We start from the raw sequence: 23071 nt of genomic DNA on the forward strand, positions 1-23071 counted from the left end.
CTGACTGAATCAAAGTACCTTTGCCTTATTTTTAGTCTGGATTTTAAGTATTCGCTTTGTCATTTGATGAAGTTGTGCTGGTTTATAAGATGTGCAGCTTTCTTTGCTTTCAAAATCTTCCTGTTTGAACCAATATATATAGCAGTGGTACTCCATATTGTGGAGGGAAGAATATAAAGTAAACTTCAACCAAAATTGCATGTGATCTATTCTATTGGTATTGTATTGGATTTCACCTGGAACTTGTTAAATTCTGGTAATGTTAATTATTTGGAAAACAAAAGGGCCTGGAATGATGTAAATTTTAATCAACACCATTGTTCTATATTAGTTATACATATGGTTAAAGTCGTTTTTAATGCATGACCGCTAACAAGTTTGACCTCGTTATTTAGTATTATAGATGTACAATTGTTAGTCAAGTATGATTTTCATCCTAGAAAGGATATAGTTTAATTATATCTTTCAAACCTTATCATTAGTTATATCTTGAAAATATTGTATGAATATAAATTTATATTGACAGAGCTGGAATGATATGTGTGTATATTTCAAATGACCAGATGACAGATACAGTTACAACCTTTGACAGTACAGCTTCAAATGCATTGGATGACCTTGTAACATTTATCGACATTTTTGTTTATGTAAGTTTTTGATATATAGTATAGTTATGTACTAGTTTTAAATATGTAGTATTGAGTTATGTACTGAACTACTGACAACAATATTATTATACTCCCTCTCTGAAGGAGGAATATACTGTTTGACCCCTAGTCCAAATAACTATTACATCTTGAAAAGCTACATGTATTATATTATAATTTTGTTTACGCCTTACGCGACATTGCAGGAAGGCGTGAAAGCAAAAATTTGAAATAGCCTTGCAAGAAGTCATAATTATTTGCCCTATTTGTTTGTCCCTCCAATAAAAACAGAATTACCTTCTAATTTTCTCAAGAACTACAAATCAGAGCTTCTAGTCATGTAGTATGCTATGAAGTTTGACACTTATCAACTTCCTATGAACCTAATATTTTAACTTAAAATGGCCATGTGGATTTTTTTTTTAGGAACTACAAAAAAGAGCTTTCTGAAATTTTAAATCGCGTTTCATGTGAACATGCCATAAAGAATATACCTATGTAATACGTTTTCAGATTCATATGTCATCTTATTGTTTTAAAATTCAAAGGTCATCTACTGAGTAAGTAAGTGATTTTCAGTTTAAAATGATTGTAAGTTGGACATCATCAGACCTCCTGTAATTAATTTTACTTTATTAGTTTAACAGGATTTTCATGTTTCAATGGTCTAAAGAAACATTTTTTTTTTTTTTTTATAAATAGAAGATGTGGTATGAGTGACATTGAGACAGCTCTCCATTTCAGTCACAATCCACAGAAATTGGTAGCAATGAAAATAATTGTATCCACAGCAGTTTTACTTTAATAAATGCATATAATTACTAGAAGATTAAAAAACCTTGATAAGGAGGCTTGAGGTAACCTACATGACTCAGCTGTCAGACTGACTTATGTTCTGTCATTCCTTTTGTAGCAAATAAAGCATGTTGCGCTTGCTAATTTCAACTTTACCAAAGATGTTATTTATAGAGATTTAGATAGTAAGTACCTTTTTTTATTTTACTTATAAACTACGAAAACTACAGAACAATATCTTGTTGCAGTCTGCGCCTTATATATTTGTAGTCAATTTCTTTTTTTTTTTTTAGCTCACCCTGTCCTTAAAAGGAATTTTGAGCTTCTGTTATCTGACTTGGCATTCATTGTAAACTTTGAAAATCACCTGAAACTACTGGGCTAAATTTGACTAAACTTTATACCTGAATGTTTGGTTTGGAATGTAGACAGTTGATTTGATTCATGAACAAGCACAACTGTTATTGATAAACATAAATAGAAGGGCTAAAATGCAGCAGGTCAAGATTCTATCTTCAGTGGACGTATGTACCTGTCAACTGACCCATATCTTGCTGGTGAAACTCAATTTTACCCCACCCAGGAGTTTTCAAATAACTGCCTGGTGGTGAATTATCCCAGATATTCTGAAAAAAAATATTTATATTCACCCAGATTCTTGAGACTTTAAACTGTTTTCTTAAGTAATTTTATTTTATTATTGGCAATTTCATTTGACAGCTTTAAAACTAGTGTCAAAACACTGTTAATGAAAACCAATTACCTGAGCTTAAGGTCATAGGTAATTTGTCTATTTCAAAGTTGTTTGACAAAAAATTTGAATTAATTCCCCTTTTTTGTCTTCCTTCACAATATACTCCTAAGATTTATGGTTTATTTTTTGTAAAAAGATTTAATTTTAAGCAATTTGAATGCAAATACCTATCAGGACAATTAGAAAATAAGTATCTCTATTTTTTTTTTTTTTTAATATTTCAATAATTACCATTGGGAAAAAACATCAAAAAGATGCAATCCAGGGCCTACCGATCAAGGCCCTCATTGGTAGTCCAGGTCATTAAGAATAATTAATGTAATTTTCACATGTTTTTCAAATGAACATAATAATAACCTTCAAACGTAACATCATAAGAAGTTAGCAATATCCTTTAACTCTACTTTCCTCTATATAGATGACGTTCTTTCACTAAACAATTCAAAATTTGGTGACTATGTGGAACGCATCTATCCGCTCGAATTGGAGATAAAGGATACTACAGATACAGTTAAGTCGGCTTCATATCTTGACTTACATCTAGAAATTGACAATGAGGGTCGGTTGAAAACAAAACTTTACGACAAAAGAGATAATTTCAGCTTTCCAATTGTGAACTTTCCATTTCTAAGTAGCAACATTCCAGCAGCACCTGCATACGGGGTATATATCTCCCAATTGATACGATATTCCCGTGCTTGCATTTCCTATCATGATTTTCTTGATAGAGGGTTACTGCTCACAAGGAAGCTATTAAACCAAGAGTTCCAAATGGTGAAGTTGAAATCATCCCTTCCTAAATTTTACGGACGCCATCACGAGTTGGTTGACCGTTATGGAATAACCGTTTCACAAATGATATCAGATATGTTTCTTACGTCGTAACTACAATCCCCTTCCCTTTCATGAATGTGACCTACTGAATTAGACTATTTACCGGATTTGTAATCACATAAGCAACACAACGGGTGCCACATGTGGAGCAGGATCTGCTTACCCTTCTGGAGCACCTGAGATCACCCCTAGTTTTTGGTGGGGTTCATGTTGTTTATTCTTTAGTTTTCTATGTTGTGTCATGTGTACTATTGTTTTTCTGTTTGTCTTTTTCATTTTTAGCCATGGCGTTGTCAGTTTGTTTTAGATTTATGAGTTTGACTGTCCCTTTGGTATCTTTCGTCCCTCTTTTTCACATATTTTTCCAAATGAACATGATGTGACTAGGAACATATAACCTCCTTAATCTAATCCCTTCATCTTACATTCATGTATTTGTTCAATAATTCTAAAAGATAAATACAAGGAACTCATTTCATATGACTTTTAAGAATTGCAATGTATTTTAGTTTAAACAAATATCATTTATTTTGAACAAGGTGAACCAACACCTGAAGTGGTTATCGTGCGGTTGGGTAATAGCGGGTGGATACCTTAAGGTATTCACAGTTGTCTTTCACTATAAAAGTAAAATAAAACGATAACAAATATCATTTATGTTTGATAGTGATGTATAGCCTAACAAAGGTTAACAATTGTTTCTCATATTTGATCAGGTATTGGTTATATAGTTGGGATACCTGTGAGATCAACTTTGAAAACCAGTGGTGGAGTTGATACAGCCCTTGATAGTGCTTTTGGTCTTGCTTCAAGTAGGTATTTTATTTGCTACATTAAAATGAAGATAAAGGTAAACGGATCCATACGATATTTGTTGCCTTTTAAAGAGTAAGATTTAACACTGTTCAGTTTTCACTTTTAAATACATGTACAGTACTCATTTGGGATTAATATAAAACAATTAAAAATTTTATGCAGTACTTTCTTGTAGTTGTGATTAATCATTCATTTGTTTAGAGTTACAAAGCTCAGAAATGAATTAAGGCAACTAAAATTAATTATAGTAGATTTGTATCCAACTTGTGGAAAAAAATTTGACAGGTGGGAGGATTTTGTTGTTTTAATTTTTATTTCCTCTGCAACTTTATCTTTATAATATGTTTTCATATGTACATAATGCAATGGTAAATTAATAAGAATTGTTTGATGTACAATAAAGTTGGTTATCTAAGTCCCCAACATGAAAAATGTGCAACAATACAATTTAGAAAACTAATAGCCTAATTTATGACATAACATTTTAAGAAAAACAATATCTGTGGATTTAATGTTATTTGTTGGATACCAATTTTTCATGGATTTCATGGAGACAGGTGAACAACAAAATTAAATGTTCAATGAATAACAAGTTTTCTATAGGCTTGTATGCAGACCTTGGCAAAACCATGAAATTAAGTAATATAACAACAAACATGTAAGTTTTCCTTATACCATGGAAATTGGTACCTATTGAAGTAAAAAAATCTACAGTATGACAGACACAAAACAATGTTTTGTTTTAAGATTTGATATGTTGTTTCTGATGATCAAATGGAGGCCAAGTTTGAATTTAAGGATTTTTACTTTTACCATTCATTGCACGGCATTAGTGATATTGTAGTAATTAGAACCAAGCAGAATGGTTGTGCATGCAAAAATGCAATCCTATTTGATTGCAGGATGATTGCTTTTCAATACTAGATAATCATGATTAGATAGCAGGATGAGCAATTTGCTTGGAGATGATTACAGTTCCATTTTAGAAAAATCACACTTTATTAAGGGTTTTAGGGGTTTTACTATGCATTCCTTGTTGAGCCTGCAACTTTTGTCACAAAAGATACATAGCAAATCCTACATTTTGTCATTGTCGTCTGCTCAATGCTGCAGCGTCCACAAATATTCACTCTATGGTTAAAATTTAAATAACCTTCTTAAGCTGTCCTGGATTTCTACCAAACTTGTACAGAATCTTGTATATGATCATAAGAGCGTGTCAAGAGGTAAATTTTGTAAAAAAAATCCTGTTTTATCTGTATTTTACTTATAAATGGACTTATTTCCTTTCTCAATTTTATTAGTTTTTTGCCAGTTAACATTACATTCACTCTGTGTTCATGGTGTTTGTGGTTAAAGTTTTGAAAATTCTAATAACTTCCTTAAACTACCCTGTAATTGTACCAAGTATGGACAGGTTCTTGTTTATGATCAAAAGCTAGTGTACATGTCTAGAAGGAAATTTTGTAAAAATATATTTCTTGTTTTTCTGTATATTACTTATAAATGGACTTACTTTTTCTTCCAGTTAACATTACATACAGTCTGCAGTTGAAGTTTTAAAAACATTTATTAGATTCATAAACTTTCCTGGATTTTTAACAAAGTAGGACAGAATCTTCTTACAATGAAAAGATAATTCTAGAGGAAAAATATTTCCTCATTTTTGTTGAGCCTGTGACTTTGTTGCAATACCAATACATAGCGATCCTACATTCCACCATAATCTATCAACCAAACCTTATCACAATGAAAACATAGACAACAGGAAGAACACTTACAAATGTTTTGACAAGCTTATCATCAAGTAATTTTTATCCCTCAGAAATATGGGAAGCTATAATACTGACCAGTGATCTCTTTGGATAGCTAGGGAGTATGTGTGTTTGTTCTAATAAAAACACTCTTTTTTTTGGAAAGATTGGAACTATTTCTAAATCTTTCCTTAGGCACTGAACTCCCTAACAAAATCACAGGTTAGCTACTATTACTACATATGTATTCACACTGAAATATAGTTCCCTATAGTTCTCATGTATGTGCACACAATATACATATAAACTGTTAAAAAAAAATGGTTATATTTTTGGGGCAGATCATTCAAGAATGTATGTCATTAAGGTGTGTTGATGGAAAGACTTTTTTAAAACATTTTGATCAGGTAGTTCAAGTTGAGTATTGATACAATACTAGATGATTGACAACTGTCATTATCATCAACCATTCAGGGACAAAGAGGGACGAAAGATACCAAAGGGACAAGGTGAACCATTAATTACAATGCCCCACCTTCTAAACTGTCAATCAAATTGACCACATTACTTATCAACCTCAGTCTTACATAATTATATAGAACTTTAAATATACATCCCAATACACAAATAACAATGAATATTTGACCTCATAACTGAATACACAAATGTGATTCAGATTCAATATTTTATTAAAGTCTCACCACATACAATTACATATATTTACACAATAAAATATTCATACAGGTACATAAAACATACATGTATAACAACAAACTTTAAATTCACATTGTATGTGCCAATCTTAAAAGATTTATGAGAGACTGTATAATCAATATTATTAAAAAAACAATAAAATATTGTACATATTATTATTTATAATATATATTTGCTTATGAATATCATTAAAATACAGCATAGTCAAAAGAATATTAGATGTGTGATATATAAGGATGATTGATTTATTTCTTTTGATCTACATTACATAAAGTGATTTTGTAAATTATGTCTGAAAGATAAATGATTAATTAAGGATTCACAAGACTTTTAAAAAAAATGAAATATAAATTATATAAATATGAATATATAAAAGGTATTCAAGGAAGGCCTTACCTATAATTTACTTGATAAATTCTCAATGATCATGTGCAATTAATCAATAATTAAGGTCAGTTCACTTTTTTTTTTATCAGTAATTGGCTTGTAACAGTTTTAAAATTTTAAAAATTTAAATTATAGCAAACTATTTTTATTAGTTTATTCCCCATCAATCATATTATGTCTATTTTAGTCATTTTAATTTTAATTTTTATAAGAAGAGAATATATATGTTTGCAAACAAGAAAAAAAACACATTTCAATAAAATAAGTTTTTTTTAATTTGTTTACATTGAAAAAGTACATGTTCAATGCCCTGCACTGAAAAATAGTTTTAAAATTGATCAAAAGGCACTCTACAACTTTTAATTTTCAATGTCATATAACCTTTGTTTCAACTTACAAAATGCCCCAACAACATTTTTAGATTAATTTTTATTGACACTTTAAAGTTCTTAGCTGTTGGTCTAGATCTTATGTCTTTCAAGGGTAGTTGGTAACATTTACTAGAAGAATTTTCAGCAATAGTGCTTTATTAATATTCTTTTGTCCCCACCATACCTTAATATGAAATAATTCAAACTACTCTTCCAATCTTTCCATGAGTGATTTCCATCACTTTGATTATACTTCATTTATAAAAAAAAAAGTATCAATAGAAATTTGGCATCACAAGGTAAATCTTGAAAGGGCATAGTGTTACCTGATAAATGATGAATGCATACCTTTAAGAATAACTGTTAATGAGTTTCTATCAATTAGCTGCCATATGGCATATTTAAAAAAAGATATGAAAATTTACATACTTTGTCTCCCTGATTCTGCAAAAGGTCTAGTTGACCATTGGTTAATTGACGGATGACAATGGTGATGTATGATATTCTTAAGAAATTATGAGTGATGACTGTATTTGCCATTAAAATGAATTCCTCCTGACTTTTAAGATATGTTTGAAATCAGGTATAGAAAACTGCTACTTTGAAAAAATATATAGTTATTTTAAATATATAGTTATTTCTTTTCATATTTTTGTAGAAGTGGATACCATTGCATTAGCACTAATCGATCTGAATACAAGTATATCACATCTACAAAGTAATGCAACAACATTGGAATCTGCTGTAAATCAACTGGGGACGGATATCAGAACTGATATAACTGCATGCGGAGTTTGTACTGGAGCACCAGATGTATCAGAGTTAAATGTTACAATAGATGCTAATGCTGTAGGTATTTTCTTTTGAAGTTCAATGTAAATATGCTTCAAACTAGCTTTAAAAAAGTGATCAAAAATACCTGGGCTATGACTTTATGCCAGATACATGATTTCCTCATAGTTTGGAAATTTGAAAGCTTGACTTAGGGATAATGATCCAGCGACAGCTAGCTGCGACAGCTAGCTGCTACAGCTGTGCTGTTAGCTAAATTCTTAAAAGCTTTATATGCACCTTATATGATGTTCATGTTAGGCTCAGGTTTTATTTTACCTTGACCTCATTTTCACAGTTCATTGCTCAGTGTTAAGTTTTGTGTTTTGGTCTGTTTTGCTTAAACTTGTTGTATGGTAGATTTTTAAGCATTATATGTCTGCCCCGCATGGTTCATCTGACCTTGATATATAAAAAAGAAGATGTGGTATGATTGCCAATGAGACAACTATCCACAAAAGACCAAAATCATACAGACATATCAACATCAATGATAAGTAAAGAAAGCGAGAGATTTCAACATGTGCACTCTTGTTAACAATATGTTTTGGCTATTATCTTGAAACATATAAAAGATAAATATCTCGACACTATAAAAGCAAAAGTGATCTGCAAGATAAGATAAGATCTACAATAAAGGAAATTTGTTCAGAAATTACTTGTAGACTCTGTTTAAACTGAGGGATTGCCCTTAAATGATAATTTAAAAAAAATTGTATTTTTAAATTTTGTGCAAGACAAAACAGGATCAGCAATACAGGATAAACTATATATATATTTGGATATCCCTTGTTAATGTACTTTCACCTTATTTCTTTAGTTTCCAGATATTTCTGACCAGATAAATAAAATCTCTTCAGTGCAGTCACAGAATTTGACAGGAATTGTTGTTGATGTAAGTATATCTATATGTATAGATAATTATAAAAACAATGCATATGTGGTAAGCTTGCTAATGTCTTACACATATTCTACTCTATAAAACTCATTATCAATTTATGAAAGAATCAAATCAAGGAAACAAACAGGAATTTAGGGAATCCAACAAACCTCAAAAGGATCTGTCAACTAGGTTAGCAAAAGGTGTGTTATTCCTGGGAAATGAAAAGATCATTGGAAAGTCAAAATCATAAGGTATACCATATTCTAGTTTGAAGTCATTCATCTGTGTCAATATAGAAGCATTATGCCATACCTGCTTATTTTGTAGTGTCTTTAATTTCAAGTTCACTGACTTATACCTGGTGTCAGCACTCATAGAAATGTTTGTTATTGAGTGACAGAACATCATCAATATACTGTAAATTATGTCATGTATTTACAATGTGATTTTACAAGAATACCCAAAACTGTGTTAAATTGTTGTGATTTTGAATAAAATCTGCATACAGATCTATTTTAGTCATCAAAATGAAAGTTTTTATTATTGCACTACTCACCCAGTCTCATTATTGACATTAATAAAAACCTTGGAATATTTTCTGAGTTGATGATATCAAAAAGTGAAATAACAGAAATTTGCAATTCAGTTGATAGTTGATTTATCCCTGCCATTTATTGTCTGTTGAAGTTTTCAATATAATAAAACACTTACTGACTGGATATTCATGGAATAGTAAGTTTATTGTCCCCCCGAAATACATGTACAACTTTGTCCTTGGCTTTGCCTCAGGGCAATAGTTGCACATGCACCTCAAGGAACAATAAACTTACTATTCCATGGATATCCAGTCAGTATTAAAGTATTTTATTAAAGTCAGTAAGTTTCTGTGTTGAAGGCCATACTTTGACATTATAATGGGTTACTTTTACAAATTGTGACTTGGATAGAGAGTTGTCTCATTGGCACTCATACCACATCTTCTAATATCTATTTCATGATTTTTTTGGCATAAAAAAAGGGGGGGATTTGTTGAATACATCATATTTAAATTATAATGATTTTTATGACACAAACAGGACATTCCTTTGGTATTTAAAAATGAAGGTATTCCAGTCTGAGACAATAAATAGATGCTAGAAATTTCAATATGATAAATGAAATCAGATTTATGTTTCCAAGTTTCCTTTGGTTATCAAGTGTCAGTAGTTTTATCATATTTTATAATGTTTACAGGTTAAATAGAATTAACACAATTGATTATTGTTTTACTGCTTATATTTGATATAAAGTTAATTTGTGACTTGTGATATAAACCAAATTAATTTTGTACTTATTTTACAAGAAGCATATACATTTTGGAAAATGCTTTTTCTAGTGCTATCTTGCTTTGGTTGAATTTGATTTATTGAGTATCACACCCTTTTCCTAGATCAACAAGCATTAGTCCCACATTTTTAGTCTTTTATCTGAAATCAATGTCATGTTATATATTTTACATAAGGCTAAGCAAGGATTTGAAGACATTCCATGGACTGTTGAAAATGAGACAGCAACAGTGGTAGCAGGTTTGTTTTCTTACATAAGTTATATTTCTGCTGCCAATATTAAAGAATAGAATTACTTATAAACATGTGTTAAATTAAAAGAGGGACAAAAGATACCAAAGGGACAGTCAAACTCATAAATCTAAAACAAACTGACATTGCCATGGCTAAAAATGAAAAAGACAAACAGAAAAACGATAGTACACATGACACAACATTGAAAACTAAAGAATAAACAACACGAACCCCACCAAAAACTAGGGGTGATCTCAATTGCTCCGGAAGGGTAAGCAGATCTTAAATTAACTTGACATCAGTACACAAATTTACATTTTGTGGATTATTCTAAGTAAAATCTTTTTTGAAAATTACTGAATTCTTCACAATTTCTGCATTTGCACTAGATTTTAGACGGTGATTTGATGATGATATATAACATATATGAAGGTTGAGACTGAACACGAATGTGGCTACTTTCATTTCAGACACAAATTATCTGAAAATGGATGTTTTGTGGCAAATTTGATTAAATTTTCATATACATATATAAGCCTTAATTTAGGCATCTGTGATAACCAAATAAGTTTAAATCTTTTACAAAAACTAATTAAATAAACTAAAGAAGATGCTTAAGTGTTTAAAAATTGTCAAAGGTTTTATAATAGATGTACTTCAAATTTTATGCCATTATTGTCTCTCACCGGACAATCTCCTGTTTAAAAGACTTTATGTATTTTGAATTTTTGTTTTAGTCATAGTTTTCCTTTCAGATATAAAGAAAACTGTAAATGATCTATCAGACCAAATTCAACCAATTATTGATCAGGCAGACAGTTTTAAAAACGATGTGAGTAATTCAAGAACTGATTTCATTTGTTAAACTTCAGCTGTAGGAACTTGAGTGTAGTGTTAGCTGATGACCTCAATGTTAGATAATTTTAAAAGTTTAAAGTAATTTTTTAATGTAAATAAATAAAAGTTTAAGCTAATCAACAAACTCAAAGAGAAAAATGATGTCACAGAGAAACGTTTTGAAAAGTTAATTATGTTTCAAAACTCTCTGTAGTCGCTAGTGAACTAAGATGTAAGGGCTATTCCAGAAAAAAATGTGTGGGGGGGTTGGAAGGCACAATATATCAATAATACATGGGTGATGGGTATCAAAGCAACTTTTCACACTATAATGCACTATATTCTCAATTACAATTGTCCGGGTGGCGAGTGCTGACTAAAACTGCCTTCCAACCCCTCCATACATTTTTTTCTGGAATAGCCCTAAGGATATAGTTCCCAGTAGTCCAGTCAATCTAGCATACATTTGACCCTAACCTTAAAGTAATTGCAACAGAAGATTTTAAATTTTAATCTTAAGCATTATATCCCAAATATACACAGAAGTCCCATAAATCTTACTTGAGGAAGACTAAAAAAAATCACGATTTAAAATTCCCTATGGCGATTTGCGTTGAAAAGGGAGATAACTCTGCAAAAAAGGCAGAAATATCAATAAAAATTGATATAAAATTATAACTTTACAGCTTTTATTCAACAGAATGCATTGATTCTTGATATTTTAGCCGTCTATAGAGTATAACAAACAACTCTATAGGTTGCACTTTGTAAATACAGCTGTTTCTCAAAACACGCCTCTTTTGGGGAGATCTTAAATATTCATAGAAAATTAATTTTGTTTACATACTGGTTCACAGTTATGCTCTCTGTGTTCCATCTCACAGAGACATAGCTTGGGTATGTAACCAGTAAATTTACATGTGCATATTGTTTACATTGAAATCTGTGGTAACCTTTCATTCAAGGTAGGGGTAGTTAAGAAAATTAGTGTTAGTTTAACTCTGAGAAGTTCAGGGCATATAAACGTTGAAAATATGCCGCACAGCCCTATATTTTGACGGTTGAAAAAAATTGTGGTGCATATGAACTTTCAATTCTAGGATAAGATTTTTTTCAAAACTTCATAGTAAAAGTGGTACAGTTTTAGCCGTAAAAGGAGTTCCTATGGGAAATTGCATTGTCAATATTTACAGAAATGCAACCTATTGGTGTTTTCATATCTTTTATCAAGCTACAATCTAGATTTCCTAATTCATTAGTTGACCATTTATTAAATTTTTTCAACATGTCAAGGTAAAGAATCTCAAATTTAGTAAAAATAATTAAGCGTATATTCTTCTTTTTGTGGTTTAAACTTTCTTTAAGCAAGTAAGATGCTGAAAAAATATAATATACAGATATAAACAATACCAAATTTTCACATTATTTTTTCAAAATGTTCACAAAGCCACATATTTGAAATTTCATTTCTTAAATAAAATGCACCATAAAAAATAAAAATACCCACAACAGTTTGGTTTTGTACATTTCATGAACAGAGGATTACATAATATATTCAAATATGAACTTATAACCCCATCCAAACATCATACTTTACCTAAATTTAAAGACAATCAACCAAAAACTGATAAAAAAAGATTCATTTTTGCAGAGTTATCTCCCCTTCCAATGTTAATTTCCATAGGGAATTATAAATGCTGATTTTGAGTTTTCTTCAAGTTAGATTTTATGGGACTTTTTTCTGTGTATATTTGGAGCTTAATGCTATAGATTAGAATTAAAACATTTTCTGTTGCAATTAGTTTGAGTGGACTATAGCTATATTTTTTAACATGGAAATTACTCACTGAAAAGATGTAGCTTTCATTAATAAAAAATAATACAACTTTATAAAACTCAATTTAAAGATCAGACAACTTAAAAAAATCAATGGTTTATTGTTCCTCTTTTGTCATGGTATGTTATTACTGAAGACTGATGCTAATATTACACCCCCTCGATTGCTTTTATATTGTATATATTTCCCCTAGTCCGTCTGTTCATCCCAAAAAAAGATTTCAGTCACACTTTACTTAGCACTACTGATCAGAATTAATTTATAATGGTAAGCTGCTTGGTGCTGGTAAATTGTAAAAACATTTTTTAGAATCTGTCAGATATCTACTATTTGTTTTTTTATGGCCCCTCAACGAAGTTGTCGGTGCCAAATAGTTTAACCCTTGTCCATAATTCCGTCATTCTGTAATTCTGTAATTCTGTTATTCCGCAACAAACCATTACAGTGTTCTCCCCAGGGCCTTTTAGCATCATGGTAATGTGATGCTATAATCTTAAATGTGATGCTATCTGAATTGGTTTTCTTTAAAGATTATGTTATGGATGTGATGCTATAATTTTTAGAAACAAGATAGTATTTCAATTTCACCTGTTGACCAGGATGCTTAAAATGAAATATCTGGGGAGAACACTGCATTATACAGAGTTTTTTTCTAAATGCCTTCAGATATTGTACTGATTTTTGGTATGTGAGTTAACCATGATGAGTTACAGATCAAGTTTAAGTTATGTTCTGCTCTGCTAATTTTTGCTGGACTGATAAATTGTTGAAAATCACAGTTTTACAGACTTTTTTTCCAAACACTTTCAGATATTGGAATGATTTTTGGCATGTGAGTTAATCAATATGAATCACAGATCAAGTTTTAAGTTTTGTTTTGCTCTGCTAATTTTTTGCCAAAATTAAGGGCTATGGACTGATAAATTGTTGAAAATCACAGTTATACATAGTTTTTTCTAAACGTTTTCAGATATTGGGCTGATTTTTGATATGTGTGTTCACCATGATGAGTTACAGATCAAGTTAAAGTTTCATTCCGCTCGGCTAATTTTTGCCGAAATTACTGGGTTTTAACTTTGATAAATTGTTGAAAATCACAGTTATACAGACTTTTTTTCTAAATGCTTTCGGATATTGAGCTGATTTTTGGTTTATGAGTTACCTACCCATGATGAGTTTCAGATCAAGTTTAATTGTCTTTCCACTCCGCTTATTTTTGCCAAAATTGAGGGTTTAAAACTTTGAAAATTGTTGAAAATCACAGTTATACGCACTTTTTTCCTATACGCCTCCAGATTTTGAGCTGATTTTTTATATGTGAGACTTCCATCATGTTTGTGTCCACAAGTGTTATTGAAATTGCAGATTTTTCAACTTTTTGAGATGGGGCCATTTGTGTCGCTTTGACACATCTATTTTTTATTTTTTTTTATATGCCCATTAAAGGTAAGGAGGGGGGAGGATTTTCCAATTTTCTTACTATAACTCAAAAATTTTCTTTTTCGTCTTTAAGCTGCAAAATTATAATACACAGAAACTTATATAAGGCAAAAAGGATGAGCAAGACAGAATCTTCAAATAAGTCGAACATTAAAATCTTCAGATGAGATCTTTTTGAAATTATTGTCTGTTAATGAAGATTGTTCCTAATTTTTTTTTATTTTTGCCTATTAATTATCTCGAAAATTATAATAGATGTTTTCAAAGTTCATATCACAATAACTCCATTCATTTTCTAATTTTCAGACAACTGGAAGTTTCAGCATCAACACATACAAAGATATGCTAACAAACTTTACAAAATATGCAGTAGACTATGATCAATATAGGTAAGATTAGTTTGCTTCTAAAATTGTAACATCATTGCAAATAGCTATACTTCAGCAATAATATATTGTAACGGAAATTCTCTTATGATTGTAGCCGTTTTTCTATTCCATGAATAAGAGTAAATTCAAGAAGAAATGTTTCACATAACACACACAATGAAGGCTATACCAATGAGTCATACATACCACATATGTGGTGAAATTGTTATTTGCGAATTCTTTCTCAAAACTGTTTCCAGGGACAGAGATGCAAATTATTGCTTTTGAAAATCAGTCTTTAATCTTTCTGTGGAATTTATGATAATACATATATATTTCTTTATTGCAAAAGAAATGAAACTCCTTTTAAAGGAGTACAGAAATATTTGCAGTTAATCATCAACTTAAAATTTTTGTCAGTTTTCTTGTACCTTTGAAGAGATAAAGTAACTATAATTGTTCTCTGTATAGTTAATTATTAAGTGGGACCTTTAATTTCTTCTAAGAGATCACTCAATGATTGATTTACCTAGAAAAAATTATCTGAGTAGAGAATACATGTATCAACTCTCAAAACTGCAGTTGATGTGGTCTTTATTCAATATCAATATTCTACTTTCAATCTGTTCAATATAAACACTGATTCATACATGAAATGTTAATTTCTGACAAAATTTTCTGCATAGTTATTTTCCTATTTGAAAATAGTTTGGTTTTTTTAGCTAAAAACTGAAAAATGAGACTGTATGAATTAAGGTCTTTTTAATTTTATTCTATGAGTAAACAACAACAAAAAGCATTACTTACAATTTCAATAGAAACAATGCCAAATGTTTTTATATAAAAGATGAAAATCACTTTCTCCTCCACTGTCAAATTAATAATGTTTTACGTATAAAACTTTTTAATGACATGGCAATAGATAATCCTATGTTTCCAAATCTATCTGATACTGAAAAACTAGTAGTCCTACTAAATCCTTCTAATATAAACCAAGTGAAAAAAAACAGGTTCCTTTATAAAACAGTCTTTAGAGCTGAGGACAGGGGACTCTTAGTTAGTTTTACTTGTATATATATAGATATGTGTGTGTTCAACTCAGTTATTTTATTGTTGTTGTTACTTTTGTTTATGTCACAAGTATAATGTTACTTATATGACAAATAAAGATTATAAAACACAGCCTTTTTATGATTGATCAGGATTTACATTGAACAGATTAAAAATATATTATTCATATTGAATAAATATACAATATCATTCCCATTTGTGTGAGTTAATACATATATTTTCATCTTAGAGAAGATAACTGTTTTTCTTCAGGTATCTGCATATGATTCCTACAGTAGAGTTTCATTTCTTTTTGTCAATAAAGATCTAGATGTAATTCGCACCTACAATCGACCGTTTGGTTAAAATTTATTTCTTAGTAGCTGCCTATGTTGTTGTTGAAATTGATAAGGGAACACATTCATCAAATATTTAATTGTTTTACAGATGGTATGGTGGTATTGGTCTAGCCTCTGTCATATTGCTAATAGTATTGTTGCTCCTTATTGGACTCATGTTTGCTGTATGTGGACACAGCCCAGATGTAGATCCTACAGAACGTTCATGTCTTTCTTCATGTGGTGGAAATATGTTCATGGCGTAAGTCATTAAGATATGTCCAATTTTATAAACGTTTTATTTTTTTGTTTGTAAATTTTAATTCAATTTAATTATTGTTATCAGTTATGAAGCAAATCGGGATGGTCAAGTTGATCATCTTGCAGATGCAGACTATTTCTAGATCCTTTTTTCGGGGGGAGCTCCAATGCTTCAGCAGCTCTTAAAAAATAAATTGTCAACCCTAATCTTGGACTAATTCATTGTGTTCCAGCCCTAATCAAATGATAACCAAAGTATACCAACAAAAACATCTGGTGTGTATTTTTTGATAGTTTAGGATCCTGACTAGACCTCTGCTTTTAGTTAAAAATAAAGTAAGGGGGTTATTATATAATTGTTCATTTTTTTTCTGTTGAAGTCTGCTAAAGACAGAGAAATTTGATGTCAAATAAATTTGAGATCTACTTTTAAAAAACAAAAATGATCAACAATACAAGATCTACAAATAAGTCAATTGGCATAAATTGTCAGTTGATTCTTGACAATTTTACCATTTTTTTGACGTAATGGTCTGTCTTTAATCTTGAAACAATAATAGGTTGATAGAAACTTTAGAAAATAAAAAAGATCAACAATGATTGAACAAATAAGAACTAAAAAAAAAGTTCTGCATAGATGACATTTTTGGTGTATGAAATGATAGTGTACAAACATGTATAATCAGCAGGTTCATCTGACCATAACCTCATTTTCATTGTTTGAAAGTCAGTGCTATGTTTTAAGTCTGTATGGAAGAATGAATACCTGGCAGAGTTCATCTGACCTTGAACTTTTTTGTGCTTCATTGGTTTAAAGATTAGTTTTCTTGTTAAGTTTTTTTTTCTTTGATACTATAAGAAATGGGTGAACTATATTTGGTATGTGGATTTATAATTTTAAGGCTTATCTATCCTTCTGACAGATCTCACCTTTTTCTCATTGAAATGAATCATTGATAATGCTATTAAATTAATGTAATGCTGTGACCTTCAACAGAAATTTCTCAAATGGGTGAAACACTTAAGTGTGTGCAGTATTGATTAAAAAAAATGAGTTTTGCTGGCCTTAAATTACAAGCCCACTGCTTTGAATGTGAATGAGACATATATTTAATGCATTACAGTAATTTGAAGACAATTATTTGAAAGATATTTAACATCATTTACTTTTTTAATTGTAGGGCAGTTGGATTTGTTTTTATATTTTCCTCTTTCTTGATGCTGTTGACAACACTAGTATTCATACTTGGTACGCCAATGCATAGATTTGTCTGTGAGCCAATAACAGATCCAGATTTGACAGATTTCCAAACAGTAAATATATGTTAATATATAGATGTAGTTTTGGTAGAAAAACATTTTGAATATTGTTTCCGTGAAAAAGATATTTCTCTGAAGATACATCTGTGTTTTCATTTCAGGTAACATAGCTTATGACTCACTATGTGATTTTCCTATATGTGTATCTATATTAGATATTTTACCTTTTGCCATCCTCACCAATTTTAAAGGCATTGTCTAGTGTTCCGCTCTACTATCTTTATCCATAGGTCAGTTGTCTATCCACAGCACCATGGGTAGAAACTTTGGTCAAGTCTTACTAATAGCTTCTATAAAGGGAATGATTTTACTAATTTTTCGTCTGGCTCTTGATAATGTGGAGTTGAATCTTATACATGTATATACAAATTCTGTACAGCTGGTGAAACCAAAAATGACCTAAAGTGAAGCCAAACCTGCACAAGGAATCAGAGCTTTGACTAAAGCAATTGGATATGTCTAATTTTAAAAACACTGATTATATATAAATATTAAGTAGTTAAATGCATATGAATGTTGAAAAATACTGCAAAACATAGTTATGATCTTGTATGAAATAATTTAGTGCATGTGAACTTTTGATTTTGTAGATCTTAGTTAATCTTTGTTTGCTATATATTGTTGCTCCCTATCAAATTCTTCTGCAAACATTTATAAAAGGGATAAAAATGGTCATTCCAGAGTAAATCCTTCTGAACATTTTCGCTCTGTCTACTATTATGACTAATAGTTCTGCAAAAATGCAAAGAAAAAGATAAGATCATCATTGAAAGTCTACAACTATTATCAGCAATCACACTTCAGTATCATGTAAAAGCCACATGTTTTATTGTTTAGCATATGTGAAATTGAATTTTATAAATTTGCCTTGAGTTTTATTACCTGGCCTGTGATTGCTCAAGTACTATATTTTAGAGTAAAAAAAAGGGCATGCTAAAAAAATATTAAAAATTTGTTTTCTTCCTTAGATTTTGGACACTTACATATATCAATCAATGTATGGAGGTACTGGTTCCTTGCTTGGAAAGCTTCTTCTTCAGAACAGCTCCCATTCATTTTCGTTGAAGAAAATTTTGAGGTAAGCTTCTTTCATGGCATCAGATTACTTTGTCAAAAGCTTTATTTATTCAGTTAGCCAGATTGTGTTTTGTCTACTTGTCAGTGACAATCAAAACAAAACAGGTAGAAGGCCATATTAAATAAAAAGTTGAATGCCAATGGGTGTTGTGCTTCATACACTGAAGTTCAATGCTATCTAACCAGAAGTGCCAACCACCATGAAATTGAGCAAATTCAAAATAGTATGTATGTACTCAGAGATGCAAACAGTTTTTTTCCCTGTCAGACATTGGGGCCTACAGGGTACCAAGTTTTCCCAGACCCATTACATTTCTGCCAGACTGATATTTCACTCAAAAATCAAATGAGATGCTATTGAACAAACCTTAATTTTGATTTTAACAGCTTTATCAACTAGATTAGGTGACTGGTTAGGTCTTTTTCTGGGTTTTGACCCACTTACAAATTTTGTTTGCCATATGACATATTTCCTGAACTTATCAACTAAGCTTAAGAGGGAATTTCTAGAACCAGACCCACTTACAAATTTTGTTTGCCATATGACATATTTCCTGAACTTATCAACTATGCTTAAAAGACCTCCTTCCTGATGAGGGAATTTCTAAAACCAGAAACATAATGGAAATACGTGGAATGTTTTAGGGCGATGTGGACATGGTAGGAAAAAACTGTCACTGGGTAGAAATACTGGTTCCAGAAGTAAGAAAAAGCTAGGGAACAGGAAATTTACTATTATTATTGTTGATCACAATTTTATAAACAAAATACTCGGCTGGGACTGATGGGGAATTAAGTTTTGTGGACCCAAGGACCTGCATAAATTTTGACTCCTAGGTCCGACAGATCCGATATAAATAAGTTGCATCGCTGATATACATTCTATTTTTTCCCGGTATTGCCTACATTGGGGTCTTGTTTAAGAAGAATCTTATAATTTTTATAACCGGTAAAGCATCTTGAAAACAGAGATAAGGGAAAAAAAGACTGACGGTGGTTGCTATCTCAGTGATGAATTATGTTGCTTACCATAAGACCATAAGAAAAAAATCTGTTATTGTGAAAGTTTTTATGCCCCACCTACGATAGTAGAGGGGCATTATGTTTTCTGGTCTGTGCGTCCGTCCGTCTGTCTGTCCCGCTTCAGGTTAAAGTTTTTGGTCAAGGTAGTTTTTGATGAAGTTTAAGTCCAATCGACTTCAAACTTAGTACACATGTCCCCTATGATATGATCTTTCTAATTTTAATGCCAAATTAGAGTTTTTACCCCAAATTCACGGTCCACTGAACATGGAAAATGATAGTGCGAGGGGGGCATTCGTGTACTGAGGACACATTCTTGTTTATTTTTAAATCGGATAGGCATGAACTAAAGAGCATCCAACACCTCAATTTCTCTTTGCCAAAAAAAAATTGAAGAAAAATGCCTACCTACCTACACACTGTCTATTCCTTTTGGTATAGGGTTTAGGCAAGCCAAAATATTTTTATGTGTGGCCTAAACTAAAATTTGAATGCAACCTTCCATATTTCCTAATGATGGAAAAATATCACTTCGTGTGTTAATTATAATTGCAATGATTAAAACTCACATTTTTCTAAAAAAAATTATGAACTAATCAGGATTTTTCTCTATATCACATGAATTAAAATCGATTTTAGTCTAAAACAACAAAATTGCAATCATAAATGCATGCATAGTTTCTGAATTTACAGTACCATGAAAAAAATCTTTTGTACTAAGGATCAAACCAATCAGACATTTTATCAACAGCTGTATGCAATTGCTCAGCTTTTTTAGGTGGGCCTTACCAACAACCTTTGACTGCCATGTTTTAAGTACTGTATCATGCTTTTTTGCAGCAGCTGGTACATCATGGGATGATGGAGGTCTTTATAACTAGTTAGTAAATTCATCTGTTTATGCTTCTACATCAGTGGGTCAAATTATAAGAAGAAAACCTTGAGTAAAGAGTTTCAGAGTGAGGTTGTGTCAGTTAAGTTCAAACATGTTTTTGAAAGCCGTTGAAATATTGTGTTCAGAATATTAGATCCTTTTGGTGTGTTTAGTTTGAAACTTTCTTCATAACTAAATAAATCAAAAATTAGGGAATGACAGAAAAAGGGATTATTGAACTGCAAGCTATTAATTAAAAATCCATTTTACTTCTACTTTACAGTGACTGTGAAGGTGGAAAGTCAGCATATTCAGCATTTGAATTGTCAAGCATGATAGACATATCAGCTCTGACAAATTATTCTGGGGTATGTATTGCATTTATAATGCTCAATCTTGATGTGACCAGGTGGACTAAGGTTTTAATTGACTATATAACCTTCAAATCCATTGGAATATAACAAAGAAGGCAATGACAAATATCGCTTTTATCTGTATATTTCCTTTTATACTTTTTTGTGATAATTTTCATCACTCGAGTAGAGTGAGAATGAAAATTATCGCTAGTTTCTAAGGTCCTTAGCAGCAGTGTATTAATCCATATCCATGCGCGGGAGTGTCCACCAATCAGAAAAGTTTAGCCAGAACTATAGAAAAAACATTATTGGATGACTTCGCTGAAATGTAAACAGAAATATAAAATATTAGGTCAATAGTTATCAATGGTACCAGGATTATAATTATACTCCCGCTTTAAAAAAGGGGGGGTATACTGTTTTACCTCTGTCTGTCCGTCCATCAGTCCGTCCGTCCGCCAGTCCGTCAGTCCGTCCGTCCGTCCGTCAGTCAGTCCGTCCCATGAAACTTTCGTCACATTTTTCTCAGGAACTACACATCCACCCTTTCTGTAATTTGGTATCAACATTTATATATGTCAGCCATACCGTGTGATGCGTTTTCAGATTCATCACTTGACAACTTCCTGTTTACCGAACACTTGTCTGATTTTACACATGATAGCCAAGTTGAAAATTTTCGTCACATTTTTCTCAGGAACTACAATACAAGGATTTCTGAAATTTGGTTTCAGGATTTATATAAGTCAGCTATACCGTGTGATGCGTTTTCAGATTCATCACTCGACAACTTCCTGTTTACCGAACACTTGTATGATTTTACACATGATAACCAAATTGAAAATTTTCGTCACATTTTTCTCAGGAACTACAATACAAGGATTTCTGAAATTTGGTTTCAGGATTTTTATAAGTCAGCTATACCGTTTGATGCGTTTTCAGATTCATCACTCGACAACTTCCTGTTTACCGAACACTTGCATATTTTTACACTATTAATATTATCCACTTGCGGCGGGGGTATCATCAGTGAGCAGCAGCTCGCAGTTTCACTTGTTTAATATGCCAGACACGCCCTTCGTCTACATAAGACTCATCAGTGACACTCAGATCTAAATAGTTATAAAGCCAAACCAGTACAAAGTTGAAGAGCATTGAGGACCCAAAATTCCAAAAGTGTTGTGCCAAATACGGCTTATCTATTCCTGGGATATTAAAGAAAATCCTTAGTTTTTTCGAAAAATTCAATGTTTTGTAACAGGAAATTTATACAAATGACCGTATAATTGACATTCATGTCTACACCAAAGTGTTGACTACTGGGCTGGTCAATATCAGGAAAATATGAACCTTTTTGTGTGAGGCTGAGAAACTGGGGAAGGGTGAGGTTCTACAAAAAAGTTTATATTTTTATGACATTGATCTAATATTGTTTTTATACTGCAACTTAAATTAATACATTGATAGCTTTTTTAAATCGTAACACAAATGTCAAACTTATCTTAATCCCTTAATGGACCCCTGGTTGTTGAGAAAGTGTTCCATGATGAAAATTGACATTATACGTAATATAGCTCTGTTACTATGTTTAGGAAATAAACATAGCTATAATTGCAGTATAAAAGGTGATTTCTCGTAAGAAGTTGAGATATTTTACCATGAATTTGATAATTAATTAATTTATAGTTCATAAAAGTAATCAAATCATGTTTCTAACAAATAAAAAAAATCAATTCTACATTAGTCTACTACAATTGATCATCAGTCTGTCTGCATTTCTTCTGCATACATGTAATTTATTTCTTCGTTTTCTTTGAAAATACATCCCCTATGACAAATCTCACTTTCTGCTTTATACCAGATTAAGCGTGAAAAATCAATCTTGTTGAGATGGCCAACAATAATCTATAATTATTTCTAATTGCTAAATTGCAATTCTAAGAAG

General features: G+C 31.2%; 1 protein-coding gene across 8 annotated transcripts in view; it reads left to right on the forward strand.

Annotated features, from left to right (window-relative positions):
- LOC139521903 (prominin-1-like) overlaps positions 1 to 23071 on the forward strand; it is a 63018-nt gene that overhangs the window by 18858 nt on the left and 21089 nt on the right. For all 8 annotated transcript variants that reach the window (XR_011664088.1, XR_011664087.1, XR_011664089.1 and 5 more), the window contains exons 5-16: positions 527 to 647; positions 1561 to 1627; positions 3747 to 3842; positions 7731 to 7921; positions 8724 to 8798; positions 10288 to 10351; positions 11101 to 11177; positions 14766 to 14848; positions 16325 to 16477; positions 17658 to 17790; positions 18765 to 18874; positions 21054 to 21138. Coding sequence is in view for 5 of the 8 variants with exons in the window: in XM_071315615.1 (XP_071171716.1) it covers positions 527 to 647; positions 1561 to 1627; positions 3747 to 3842; positions 7731 to 7921; positions 8724 to 8798; positions 10288 to 10351; positions 11101 to 11177; positions 14766 to 14848; positions 16325 to 16477; positions 17658 to 17790; positions 18765 to 18874; positions 21054 to 21138 (1255 nt within the window). In the remaining 3 variants the exon portion in view is untranslated. The remainder of the gene's footprint in view (positions 1 to 526; positions 648 to 1560; positions 1628 to 3746; positions 3843 to 7730; positions 7922 to 8723; positions 8799 to 10287; positions 10352 to 11100; positions 11178 to 14765; positions 14849 to 16324; positions 16478 to 17657; positions 17791 to 18764; positions 18875 to 21053; positions 21139 to 23071) is intronic.

This window comes from Mytilus edulis, chromosome 4, assembly GCF_963676685.1.
Source record: "Mytilus edulis chromosome 4, xbMytEdul2.2, whole genome shotgun sequence".
In the NCBI taxonomy this organism is placed as follows: Eukaryota; Metazoa; Mollusca; class Bivalvia; order Mytilida; family Mytilidae; genus Mytilus; species Mytilus edulis.